Raw genomic sequence first — 14,778 nt, 5'->3', positions numbered from 1 at the left:
CAGAAACTCAAATTCGGGATATTTGCCTTTCACGGGCAAGCGCTCTACCATCTGAGCTACCCATGCACGACTCATGACCCATCCTCACAGCTTCAGTTCTGCCTAGGTTCGCAGAAGAGCTTCTGTGAAGTTTGGAAGGTAGGAGATGAGGTACTGGCGGAATTGAAGATGTGAGGATGGGTCATGAGTCATGCTTGGGTAGCTCAGATGGTAGAGCACTTGCCTGCGAAAGGCAAAGTTCCTGAGTTCGAGTCTCGGTCCGGCACACAGTTTTAACCTGCCAGGAAGTTTCATATCAGTGCACACTCCATTGCAGAGTGAAAATCTCATTCTGGAGGTCATTAGTTACTGGCACCTCTCCTATCACCTTTCTTGTAGAAGGGTTTAGAAATGGAATATTTCAGTCTCTCTGGAGAAATGCCTTACTAAGTGTTGCATTGTGTATTTCAGATAAGACAAGGATTATTATTTTGCTCTGTTGGAAACACAATCAATTCAATATGAACTTTTAGTTTTGACAGAATATTTATTTCCTTAATTTCAGAGGGAGATGTCGGTGATACATCACTGACTGTAGTTTACAAGAGTTGATTTTTCGACATAATGCTGTGATATTTCTCTGGAGCTATTTGTTCCTGTATTTTCTACTAGATTTAAGAAATGATAATTAAACACATTGGCTACCTGTGACTCACCATTTATAGCCCTTCCATTTAATTCGGTAGTGATGTTATCGTGTTCTTTCAACAGTTGTCTTCTCATATCGCTACATTCCATATACTGATTTCTGATATAATAAGCATGTTCCTTGGTTCTGCAATAAACTTTCTTAATAATTTTGAATAGTTTTTGTAGTGTGCAATTATTGCAGGATCTTTACTTGTTGTTACCAAAAGATACATTTCCCTTCTCCTTTCACAAGATACTTTAATACCTCTAGTGACCCATGATTTTTAGAAGGTTGTTTAGTTTATTTGGATAGCTATTTTCAAATAATGATATGAATTTATTATGGAACAGATTAAATTTTGTGTCAGCATTTCGCTTATTACAAATTTCATCCTCTTGTAAACTATTTTTAAAAAAACATTTGTTTTGGAGTCACTAATTATCCTGCTATTCACTCAGGACTATTAATACTGTAAGGCACCATCTTATTTATCCTAACTGTGCATCATAATAGGAGAGAGCATTTGTTACTGGTAATACAGTTATTTTCTTGTTCTGAGATTCAGCAAAGTAAACATCATCAACCAGGGGCCCAATGTCCTTATCCACCTGTGTTGGAAAGTTAATTACTGAGATTAAATTGTAGGACACAAATTAGGCTTCCAGATCACTTTTCCTATCAAAATCCTTTAGAAAATCTACACTGAAATCACCGCAGACAATTAATTGCTTGCTGTTGTCTTACAGACAGCATAGTAAGGAATCCAAATTTTTCATAAACAGTTTAGAATTTCCCAGTGGAGATCTATTAAGTTACAATTATAAGTAAACAATTTTTCAGTATTAATCCACAAGCATACACTTGTACATGCTGATCACTGCAAAATCTACTTCTCTCAGTGTTTCTGAACTTGTGTTCTGTCTCAATGTACATAATAACTCCACCTTTTTCCATATTAGTTCTACATGAGTAAGATGCTAGAGCATAATTCTTTATATTTAACTTTTATAACACTGTGGTTATGCGGTTCTTGGATAGCCATAGGATGTCTATCTTTTCAGAGCTCTCCAAATTTTCTAAGCAGACAAGAAACTCTTTCACTTTGTTACTCAGTCGCCGGCCAGGGTGGCCGAGCGGTTCTAGGCACTACAGTCTGGAACCGCGTGACCACTACAGTCGCAGGTTTGAATCCTGCCTTGGGCATGGATGTGTGTGATGTCCTTAGATTAGTTAAGTTTAAGTAGTTCTAAGTTCTAGGGGACTGATGACCTTAGAAGTTAAGTCCCATATTGCTCAGAGCCATTTGAACCATTTTGTTACTCAGTCCTCTAATATTCTGATTCAATATGCTAACATTACTTTTCTGTTTATTCTTTGTGGGGATATTCTGTCATTTTAACTTATTTCACATCAATGTGCCTGAATCTTGACTCTGACATAAAAAAGTACATCTCGGAAACCAGTAAGCACAGGGATCTCGCTCTGTGTGAGGGTAGCCTATATACATATTACTCAGCAAGCCACTGAAAGCTGCATAGCAGAGGGTACACTGTACCACTACTAGTCATTTCCTTCCCTGTTCGACTAGCAAATACGGTGAAGACAAGCTCTCTCCACGAGCCCTAATTTCTTTTATCTTACCTTCATGGTCCTTACGTGAAATGTATGTTAGCAGCAGTACAGTCATTCTGCAGTCAGCTTCAAAGACCAGTTCTGCAGATTTTCTCAGTAGTGTTCCTCGCAAGGAACGCCGCCTTCTCACCAGGAATTCTGATTTGGAATCACAAAACATCTCTGTAATAACTGCTTATTGTTCAAACGTAGCAGTAGCAAATCCAGCAACCTCTCTCTGAATTGCTGTGATGTCTTCCTTTAATCCAAGCTGTTGCAGATCCCAAACATTCAAGCAGTACTCAAGATTGGTCACAGCAGCATCCTATATGCAGTCTCCTTTACAGATGAGCCACACTTTTCTAAAATTCTCCCAATAAACTCAAGTCGACCATTTGCCTTCCCTACCACAGTCCTCACACGCTTGTTCCATTTCATATCACTTTGCAACATTATGCCTAGATATTTAAACAATGTGACTGTGTCAAGCAGTGCCTTACTAACGCTATATGCGAACATTATGAGTTTCTTTTTCCTATTCATCCTCATTAACTTACATTTTCCCCCATTTAGAGCTAGCTGCAATTCATCACACCAACTGGAAATTTTGTGTAAGTCATCTTGTATTCTCCTACCGTCACTGAACTTCAATACCTTACCATACATCACAGCATCACCAGTGAATAACCACAAATTGCTGCCCTAGGGCATGCCTGACGAGTCCCTAGCCTGTGATGAACATTCAACATCGAGGACAACATACTGGATTCTATAACTTTAAGAAGTCTTCGAGCCACTCACATAACTGTGAACCTACTCCATACACCCACATCTTCATTAACAGCCTTTTTATTAGTTATTATTATTTTTATTATTAGATTTATTTCATTCCAATAGATCCGTAGTGAGGAGGTCCTCCAGGATGTGGAACATGTCAGAAAAACAACAATACATGACAAATATTTACAACTAAAACAAATAAACTAATGTACCATTCCACAGGTCCCAAGTGGAATGATTGTCATTTTTTAATGAACACTATATATGAAAGAGTCATTTTACAAATACTAATGCACTGAATTTAAAATAAAAAAAGTTTTTTATTTATTTATAAGGTAATAAACATGTAATACAACTACTATAATACTTATTTACAATGAACACATTACTGCACTGAAATGATGCAGAAGTTAGATTGTAATTACACACACACACACACACACATACACACACACACACACACACACATGCATTTACAATGAACACATTACTGCACTGAAATTGTGCAGAAGATACAAATCAGTTGGTTTTACTGAGAAATGCATCATTGCAGTAGAAGGAGTTGGCCACCAATAAATCCTTTAGGCTTCTCTTAAACTGGATTTCATTGGTTGTCAAGCTTTTTATAGCTGCTGGCAATTTATTGAAAAAGTGTGTTCCTAAATAATGCACACCCTTTGTGCAAGACTAAGTGACTTTAAATCCTTGAGAAGATTATTCTTATTTCTAGTATTGATTCCATGAATTGAGCTGTTGGTTTGAAAAAGTGATATATTTTTAATGACAAATTTCATTAAGGAATAAATATACTGGGAAGCAGTAGTTAGTATCCCTAGTTCCCTAAACAGGCTTCTGCAGGATGTTCTTGAGTTCACACCACATATAACTCTTACTACACGTTTTTGTGCCCGGAAAACTTTAGCTTGGCTTGATGAATTACCCCAAAAAATAATCCCATATGACATTAAGGTATGAAAGTAAGCATAATATGCCAGCTTTTTCATTTTTATATCCCCTATGTCTGACAAAATTCGCATTGCAAACAGAGATTTGTTAAGACGCTTCAGCAGTTCTGTGGTGTGCTCCTCCCAGTTGAATTTGTTATCAAGCCGTAATCCCAAGAATTTAACCTGTCCACTTCTTCTATCTTCTTGTCATCGTATGTTAGACATATACTCGTGGGACACCCCTTACAAGTTCTGAACTGCATGTAGTGTGTTTTTTCAAAGTTTAGAGACAAAGAATTGGCTAGGAACCAGTGATTAATGTCCACAAATATTTTATTAGCTGATCTTTCTAAGACTACACTTGATTTGCTATTTATTGAAATGTTTGTACCATCAGCAAACAATGGGGCATCCTGTTAAATGCTTTCCAGAAATCTAGAAATATGGAATCTGCCTATTGCTCTTCCCCTATAGTTCACAGTATATCACGAGAGAAAGGGGCAGCTGAGTTTCACATGAGCAATGCTTCCTAAATCATGCTGAATTGTAAACAGAACCTTTTCTGTCTCAAAGAAATCCATAACATTCGAACTGAGAATATTTTCAAAAATATTGCAGCAGATTGATGTTATTCATGTGAAGGCCTTGTTTAGTATATACCCACCTCCGAACTGTAGCAATAGGCACTGCACTCATGTTCAATTTCATTTCAGTCAGCAGCATTGTGCTCAACTCTTTTGTTCACACGGCTCACAGCAGTGTTAACCAAAGGCTGGTCATGGCACTGCAGAACCTCCACAAAACTCACACTTGTATGTTTAACTGCATCCTAATGCTATAATTTCTGACTTTAGGTAAGCTGTTCGCTGCTCCACCTACTATGATATGTTGGTCCTCTTGTCAACATCTTCACACAGATTCCCTCTGTCCTCTGGCTAAGACTAGCACTTGACTTCACAATACTTGTGACCTACTACCTAGCAGCAAGACTCATTTTTTCCTACTCTTTGTTGGTATCCATATAAACTTAAGTTTCTTCGCTAGAAATCTGCTGTGTCCTAGTATATTTTCAAACAAAAGTGCCAATCAATGTTTAATTTTTGTGTTATGTACAGCATTAGCATGAGACAGCACTCATCTTGTATGACTATTGAAATGTATGCTATTACTCCCCTTCCTGTTTCTTAGGCATAAACATGTCGATGCTGCAGCCCTGGCCAGGTCTGCAGTTCGTTCTGCCACATATTAACTACATGCTCGATCTTCTTTACATGCCTGTCTATTGCTAAATACTTCCACCATACAGTAATTGGTTACTCCTCCCAATGCTTTTAATTTTGACTTTTCCGTATGTCACAAGACACGATTTGTACACATTAGTTTGGGACAAACAAATAAAAAAATCATAAACTAGTTACAAATGCTACCCAACACATTCACATAATACTCATGACCTTGCTGGTAAATGATGAGTCTCTTCTTGTGAAACACTTTAAAAAATGATGAAAAACATATGCTGCATCTGCTAATACGTATGACTTAATTTCACAAATTAGTGGTCAGTCAAAACAGATGAGGAAGATTGTAATACATTCAGAGAAAGTTAAAAAATTCAACTGAGAATATCATTATAATACTAAATTTTCTAAAATCAAAAGGCAAATTCTGTCAGAATTTCCCTTGATGTAAGTGTGCATAAATATATGATATGGAGAAATGAAAGGGAAAAAAAGGGAACACGAAAAAAGTCAAAGAAGTTTATAAGGTATCTCTTCTTTATAAACGTTAAATCAGTGGAACATAGTTAAAATGGAAGTTCAAAATTTTGTAAGTTTTTCTCTATCACTCTGCTGCAATCATTGTATGTCACACTCCATATGCTTGTTTTGACAATCAACTAAAATAATAAAATACTTCAAGGCAGTCCTTACCTGGGCTTCTAGGTCTGCTGCAGTATCTGTTTCACGTGGAACAAGCAAGCTTTCGCCAACTGGTAATCTGATCAGAAAAGAAAAAGAAAGATACTGAAATCATAGTAACATAGACGATACTAAACTGGAGTCATTACAGTTATCACGTAAACAAGAAAGTAAGATTTGACACTTCCTAATTAGTCTATTTGTGATGCCTAATGATCTTAATAATAACATATGGATATAATAGAGGGAAACAATCCACATGGGAAAAATATATCTAAAAACAAAGATGATGTGACCTACCAAACGAAAGCGCTGGCAGGTCGATAGACACACAAACATACACACAAAATTCAAGCTTTCGCAACCAACGGTTGCTTCATCAGGAAAGAGGGAAGGAGAGGGAAAGACGAAAGGATGTGGGTTTTAAGGGAGAGGGTAAGGAGTCATTCCAATCCCTAAGGTAAGTCTTTCCACTCCCGGGATTGGAATGACTCCTTACCCTCTCCCTTAAAACCCACATCCTTTCGTCTTTCCCTCTCCTTCCCTCTTTCCTGATGAAGCAACCGTTGGTTGCGAAAGCTTCAATTTTGTGTGTGTGTTTGTGTTTGTTTGTGCGTCTATCGAACTGCCAGCGCTTTCGTTTGGTAAGTCACATCATCTTTGTTTTTATATATAATTATAACATATTAATATAATAGAGGGAAACATTCCACGTGGGAAAAATTTATCAAAAAACAAAGATGATGTGACTTACCAACCGAAAGCGCTGGCAGGTCGAAAGACACACAAACAAACACAAACATACACACAAAATTCAAGCTTTCGCAACAAACTGTTGCCTCATCAGGAAAGAGGGAAGGTGAGGGAAAGACGAAAGGATGTGGGTTTTAAGGGAGAGGGTAAGGAGTCATTCCAATCCCGGGAGCGGAAAGACTTACCTTAGGGGGAAAAAGGACGGGTATACGCTCGCACACACACACATATCCATCCACACATATACAGACACAAGCAGGCATATTTAAAGACAAAGAGTTTGGGCAGAGATGTCAGTCGAGGCGGAAGTGCAGAGGCAAAGATGTTGTTGAATGACAGGTGAGGTATGAGTGGCGGCAACTTGAAATTAGCGGAGATTGAGGCCTGGTGGGTAACGGGAAGAGAGGATATATTGAAGAGCAAGTTCCCATCTCCGGAGTTCGGATAGGTTGGTGTTGGTGGGAAGTATCCAGATAACCCGGACGGTGTAACACTGTGCCAAGATGTGCTGGCCGTGCACCAAGGCATGTTTAGCCACAGGGTGATCCTCATTACCAACAAACACTGTCTGCCTGTGTCCATTCATGCGAATGGACAGTTTGTTGCTGGTCATTCCCACATAGAATGCATCACAGTGTAGGCAGGTCAGTTGGTAAATCACGTGGGTGCTTTCACACGTGGCTCTGCCTTTGATCGTGTACATCTTCCGGGTTACAGGACTGGAGTAGGTGGTGGTGGGAGGGTGCATGGGACAGGTTTTACACCGGGGGCGGTTACAAGGATAGGAGCCAGAGGGTAGGGAAGGTGGTTTGGGGATTTCGTAGGGATGAACTAACAGATTACGAAGGTTAGGTGGACGGCGGAAAGACACTCTTGGTGGAGTGGGGAGGATTTCATGAAGGATGGATCTCATTTCAGGGCAGGATTTGAGGAAGTCGTATCCCTTCTGGAGAGCCACATTCAGAGTCTGGTCCAGTCCCGGAAAGTATCCTGTCACAAGTGGGGCACTTTTGTGGTTCTTCTGTGGGAGGTTCTGGGTTTGAGGGGATGAGGAAGTGGCTCTGGTTATTTGCTTCTGTACCAGGTCGGGAGTGTAGTTACGGGATGCGAAAGCTGTTGTCAGGTTGTTGGTGTAATGGTTCAGGGATTCCGGACTGGAGCAGATTCGTTTGCCACGAAGACCTAGGCTGTAGGGAAGGGACCATTTGATGTGGAATGGGTGGCAGCTGTCATAATGCAGGTACTGTTGCTTACCTGCATCATTAATAAATACAGCTGAATAGCCAAGAGTTCCATTTAGCACAATGGATAAAAAAATGAATTGCAGTCACATTAGGAAATTTTATAAAAAATTACTTCTTATTTCTTCCTATTTTATTAATTCTCCTACAAGTAAAGGAATAGTTTACATATTTCCTCATTTTATGGCCATAACTTTTAACATCACCAAGAACATTCCATTTTTTTCACTGCCTTCTCTATTATAAAAATGGCAGACGCCATTCACTTCTTCTTGGACAACACTTTTATTTTCATTCATACACTGTCTCAGCTATAATAGGAGTGCACTCATAACATAACAGTCATACTGCAAGTATTGGGAAACTACAATGGGTTGCTGCTTTTTCATGAACATAGCTTCATGTTATTTCAAAATTATCTTCCTTCAACCCATGTTTGTATATCTGTTCAAACCATAACTGTAATCTTGAAGACAAGCTTTCTACATAAGAAGATGAGGTCAGCCTTCTGCATCACGAGAGAGATATACAATAAAAAGAATATATCCACAGAGGCAAAGATAAGGCACTACAAGGCAACGGTGAGGAAAGCAGTATTACATGCTGCTGAAATGATGACACTAGGAAGAAATGGGGCAGAACAACTAGAGAAAGAAGAGAGAAAAATACTGAGAAAAATACTAGGTCCCAAAAGAGGTGGAGAGAGATGGAGGCGAAGACCTACGGAAGAATTGTACCGGAACATGAGAACAATATGCAGGGAAATCAGACGCAAAAGGGCAAGGTTTGCTGGACATGTAGTTACGGACAAGGGGAAAGACAGGAACCAAGTGCGTTGTTGAACTTCAGAAGAACTGGTTGGAATTGGAGATCAAGGTCGAAGGAAAGGAAAATTGGAAGAACAAATACACACTGACCAATATACCGGAGATCAATGACAGAAGAATACAGGAAAAGATTAGAGTGTCACCAATGGAGCCAACAGGAGAAACGGAAACTGAAGATCTTGGAAGAAGAGCGGGAGAGAAGAAGAGAAAGAATGAAGAGGTTCTGGAAAAAGAAGAGAAAAATGCAGTCCACGAAGGGGCTACCCGTGGTCCTACAGAGGCTGTAACGGAAGAAGAAGAAGAAGAAGAAGGCTGTTCTGTAATACTTCATACTTCAGATGCAAGTGCAGCTGCTTTCAAGGCTGAAAACAATAGTTACAAGAGATAGCTTCCACTTCTGGAAAATGACATGGATAACACCCATAAGGAGTACATGGAATGATATAACTTGGGGATTCTCCAGAAACATGAATGTCCTAACTACCCACTGATCAAGTGCATTATTGTGGTGGAAGACATGCCACGAAGCCCCAACTTTGGCTGCTTCTTTTAAATTCTATCAGGAGTCTTAAGAAACATGCTCCAGTATAATGATCTGCAGTTGCTGTCCCACCTTCTTCAAGCGTGATTGTGCAAACTGAAAATGCACACCATTCCTTTCACCATAATCCTTCAATGCTTTCATTTTCTTGAATCAACATTGCAAGGGAGATATAGAGACAGAACTACCCCTCTCCGTTATGTCAAACAGGTTCAACTTCATTTTGCCACATGTTACAGTGCTGAATAATGATTCTAAGCTGCTAAAATTTAACCCAGTAAGTATCTATTGATAAAACTCCATATACTGAGCCTCCCATTACCAGTGACAGATTTACATACAGGCCAAATAAGCATGGGCCTAGGGGCGGCACCTTAAGGGGGGCGGCATTTTTTGCTCTGTACTCATTTTAACCTTTTACATTTTAAAATAATTGCACTTACAAACGACAAAATTTTTTTAATATTGTTAAACAACTTGCTAGTTTAAATAAGCCTTAAGAATGAAATTTGACAATACAAACTTGGAAATGTACATAGTTTACTTGGTGACTGAATGGTAATTTAACATAGGGTTTCTGTCTGGTATCATCTTAATGATTGTTCAAAATATTTTGAAGTAAGCTGTCAGGACGGCAATCCACAATACAATGTTTGAAATGTTATTATTCTGGGAATGTTTTTGGCTTCTACTTAACCCCACCATATTTTCCCCATGAAATACTGAGACCCCTGAAAAGCTGTGATAAACTAATCAGCAGTTTCTTAAATACTGTAACATTTGTGGGCCTCAGTATGCAAAACTCGACTCTACTTAAATTTCTTGTAGAGATTGCAGGGAAGTATTAAGTCAACCCACCATTACTGTAATTAATGTGAAAGCTCTGTGGTTTTCAATATCTGAGCTTTGATTTAATGACACCCGTTTAATAAAACATGTTGATACTGGGAATGTTTTACATTTTTAAACACATGTTTATACAAAAAGAACATAAGCAGAATATGTGTGAAATACACTTCACAACAGTTTAAAAATTTTATTTGTTTACTTAGTTACTTTTTTTTAGCAAAAAAAGAAGAAACCAACTTTCGTTTGTCTCATTTTTTGTGCTCCAGCCTGCACGATATCAAAGTCCCCACTCTGTGCAATCAAATAGTATGGGGCACTGCAAATTGATTTATTAAACTTCTTAACTGAGCTTATTTTCTTCAAGGAAAGGTTATTTTTATTTTGTGTTGGAGCAAAAGGTGCATTTGCATGTAGGTCCCGAGTTCGAGTCTCGGTCCGGCACACAGTTTTAATCTGCCAGGAAGTTTCATATCAGCGCAGACTCCGCTGCAGAGTGAAAATCTCATTCTGATAACAGCAGTGTTCACACAAATGATAACACACCACATCAACTGCCAACAAGACTACTTAAACTTTGTAGTCTGTCTTCTCTACCCACAGAAACCACTAAAATGTTATAAGAATAAGTGGGATAAGAGACAATCCAGCACAACTCACTGCAAGATACTGCAAAAATTATTTGCTTTTTAAATTAGAAAGACAGTGTCAAGAATATTCAGAACATATTTGCATCCCAGCTAAAATTCCGGCAATGCGGGAAACAGAAGCCTGTCCCTTTTTTTATGAGACGAATTCCAGCCAGCAGTTGTGCTTCTACTGTTCACTGACAACAGAGGGACAGGCGACAATGAAATTAAATTATTCTGCATTGTCGTTCTTACACAGCATCGTTACTTCGAGTAACCGAGTTAGTCTGTTCATCACTCCATGTTTAAAGTAAAAAGCTTTGTGCTCATGTGCACTGTAGTATGATTGGAACTGGATACAATCTTTCTTTCTTTCCTTTTACAATTTTTTTTTTCTTTTGTTTTGACTGTTGGTTGACAATTTTGTAAGTGCGTTAACATGAATAACAGTGAAAAAAGCAAACGTGCAAAATTAAGTGGGGCAGCATTTCAGAAATTACTGAAGGAAAGGCAACAACAAGAATCCAATGACCTAAAATCGCTTGGGAGAGTAGATAAATTTTTCCCAAAAAATGTTACTGGTTCGGCTTCGAGTTCAAGTAGTATGGATGATATTTCTGGCGCTGCAGCTGTTGTAAAAGAAGTAAATACAGACGAAACAAAAGTTAAAAATGAAGAAAAGAATTATTGCTGATTTCGAGTTTCACGAAAAACTAAGTGTCGAGCCAGACATTAAAAAAAGAAATAACCTCGTTTGCGATGATCCTGCAGAATAGTGTGTCAGTGAATCAACAACCAACATTCTCTTAGAACATGGCGTTAATCAAAATTGTAACAGCGATTTTTCTAATTCAAGTAGATCAATAGGCGACAAAACCCTATATTTGAACAAAAATGAATTTAACTGTAAACTTTTAAATGGTGAATCAACTTTGCATGATTTTCTAGTATACTCCTGTAGCACCGGTGCTGTTTTTTGTGCACCATGTAAATTGTTTGGAGGTAAAGCCGCAATTCCTACTAATGGTACTGCAGACTGGAAAAATATTTCTAAAATTTTATCTCATCATGAGAATTCACTTGAACACAAAAATTCTGAGTTATAACTCTTAACAAGAAAAAAGTCACTTCGAACAATATATAACCATTTTGAGTCATGCGTTGAGACAGAAAAAATGTACTGGCGCAGTGTGTTGGGTGTTTGCAGTAGTGAACAAGCTAACAAGTCGTGGACTTCCCCTAAGTGAACACGTTGAAAGATTCCATTCATTACATAATGGTCAATTTATGATGTTTCTTGGACTTATAGCCAAGTCTGATCCTTTTCTCGCACAGCACATTGAACGATATGGAAATCCAGGGCAATGGCACACAAATTATCTTTCTTCAACAGTCTGTGATAAAATAATAGAGCTTCTTTCTGAATGAAAAAAAATTATTATAAGTGAAATAAAACAGGCCAAATATTTCTCGATAATAGTAGATTCTACTGCAGACCTTTCACATATTGATCAATTATCTTTCATATGTGAATGAGAATGGTGAACCTGTTGAAAGTTTCCTTCTGTTTTTACCAAACCTGGGACACAAGTCCGAAAACTTAGCTGAGGTCATACTAAAAGTCCTGTCTACAAATTATGTTGATATTACTAACTGTAGAGGCCAGTCATATGACAACGCAAGCAATATGTCAGGAACCTACACTGGTTTGCAGGCATGCATTAAAGAACAAAATCCGAAAGTGCATTATGTGCTTTGTGCGGCACATTCTTTGAATTTAGTCAGCACTAGTGCTGCAAGCTGTTGTTGGTAGGCATGTTCATTTTTCAACGCAGTGCAAAACCTTTATAATTTTTCTCTGCTTCTACACAGCACTGGGATAAACGTCTTTCTTTCATGAAACCAGTAAGTAAAACGGTAAAAAGTTTATCAAAAACACATTGGGCAGCCAGAGAGGAAGCGTGTGTAAGTCTATACGAAAACTGTGAGGGTGTTATAAACGCCCTCAAACATATTACCAATAATACGTTTGAAAAACGACTTATGCAAAATGAGCCTTCAGCTTTATTGACTCAACTGAGCAGACTAGAAAGAGTATTCAAGATGACAGTTTGGAAGGACATACTCCAGAGATTTAATAGTGTAAATCTGAAATTGCAAAGTGTAAATATTGATACTAAAATAGTGCATGAATTATATTAATCACTTGTAGGATTTATTGCATCTATACATGGCATGTTTGGCTATTATGAAAATAGATCCATGGGGATTGTGACTGATATAGACTATGAATGCAACTATAAAAGATCACAAAAACACAAACTTCAGGATGACGAAGAAGTGGACTCTAAAGTTTTTCTGACTGGAAGGGAAAAATTTAGAGTCGAAACATTTCTGCCAGTACTCGACAACTTGTATGCCAAATTAGTGAGGAGGAAGGAAAGCTATAGAACACTGTTGCACTCCTACACAGGTTTCAGTAACCTTAAGAACCTTTGCTGAACATGCAGCAAAATTCCAAGTGTCATATGACACAAACTTATAGGCTGCCTTCCCTAGTTAATGTGTACATTTTGCGGGACTTTTGAAATCTTCTGAGATCAGTGATATACCAGTTGAAATGAGTACATTTTTACGAAAAGAGAGGTTACAGTCCGTGTTTCCACATGTTGACATTGCCCTTAGAATATTTATATGTATGACACTCACAAATTGTTCAGCAGAACACTCATTTTTGGCTCTTAAAAAGACTGAAATCGTACCTACGTTCTACGTTGTATGAGGAGAGATTGAACGCCTTGTCCATTCTTCACATCAAAGCTGAGACCCTAACTGATTACCATCTGAAATATGAAGATATGATCACTGAGTTTTCTGCCGTCAAAGCGAGATGCAAACTTTGCAGACTGGTGAGTTTGTTTATTTATTCATATTAGTTTTAAAAATTTAAGATTATAATGTGAATTTTATTATAACTCAGAGCACATTCATTGGATTTACAAACTACATATTACCTGCTTATTTTACAATTGCCAATGGCAGAACGCGAACTAAACCTCGTTTACATGCAGACGTGACCGAAGGCGCCCTACAATACTAAACAATACAAGAATGACCCAGGTGACTCGGTGCTGTACAGTCAAGTCATACTGATGCTGTAGTATATTACAACTGATGTGTATTCTTGGCATCTGCTGAAACGTATAGTTATCGCAGAAATACATGTAATCAGAGAGTACCCTCAGATGAAAAAGTGTTAATAAATAACATAGCTCAGTTCTGTCGATAAATATGTAAAAGCTCTGCTAATACCTTTAGAAAGAGCTATGGTGAGACCAGCAGCTGCAGTACAATTAAAATGATGGCGGAACGAACATATGTATGTACAGACTGTGCTGTTAACAGCAAATGCAATGACATATAAATGTGTCAGCTTGTATAAAGTAGACATGGCTTAAAGCCAAAACATCTGCACTTGATAATGGCCTAAGGCCGAAATTGCAATAAAGGAAATACAAAGTTTAACAGTCACTGGTGTAAACATGATGTCTTTCAAGAAATTTCACGACAGTCAGTGAATCCCAGTTATGAAAAGTTAATTAGTTCTGTGTTTGTTCGTCTGTATTTAGTTATTAGTTCATGCAATGAAATCTCTATTTCATTTTCATTTATTACGCTTTCCTACAGATTCACGTATTAATACCTAATGTGGTTTTTTTTATATATATATATATATATATATATATATATATATATATATATATATATATATATATATATATATATATAAAAACAAAGATGAGGTGACTTACCGAACAAAAACGCTGGCAGGTCGATAGACACACAAACAAACACAAACATACACACAAAATTCAAGCTTTCGCAACAAATTGTTGCCTCATCAGGAAAGAGGGAAGGAGAGGGGAAGACGAAAGGAAGTGGGTTTTAAAGGAGAGGGTAAGGAGTCATTCCAATCCCGGGAGCGGAAAGACTTACCTTAGGGGGAAAAAAGGA

General features: G+C 38.0%; 1 protein-coding gene across 1 annotated transcript in view; it reads right to left on the bottom strand.

Annotated features, from left to right (window-relative positions):
• LOC126471296 (uncharacterized) overlaps nucleotides 1–14,778 on the bottom strand; it is a 172,406-nt gene that overhangs the window by 62,898 nt on the left and 94,730 nt on the right. The window contains exon 11 of the mRNA XM_050099416.1: nucleotides 5,940–6,006. Coding sequence (XP_049955373.1) covers nucleotides 5,940–6,006 — 67 coding nt within the window. The remainder of the gene's footprint in view (nucleotides 1–5,939; nucleotides 6,007–14,778) is intronic.

The sequence above is a fragment of the Schistocerca serialis genome, chromosome 3 (assembly GCF_023864345.2).
Source record: "Schistocerca serialis cubense isolate TAMUIC-IGC-003099 chromosome 3, iqSchSeri2.2, whole genome shotgun sequence".
Classification (NCBI taxonomy): Eukaryota; Metazoa; Arthropoda; class Insecta; order Orthoptera; family Acrididae; genus Schistocerca; species Schistocerca serialis.
Note: the sequence above shows the minus strand (reverse complement) of the source record. Positions and strands in the feature narration are given on the sequence as shown.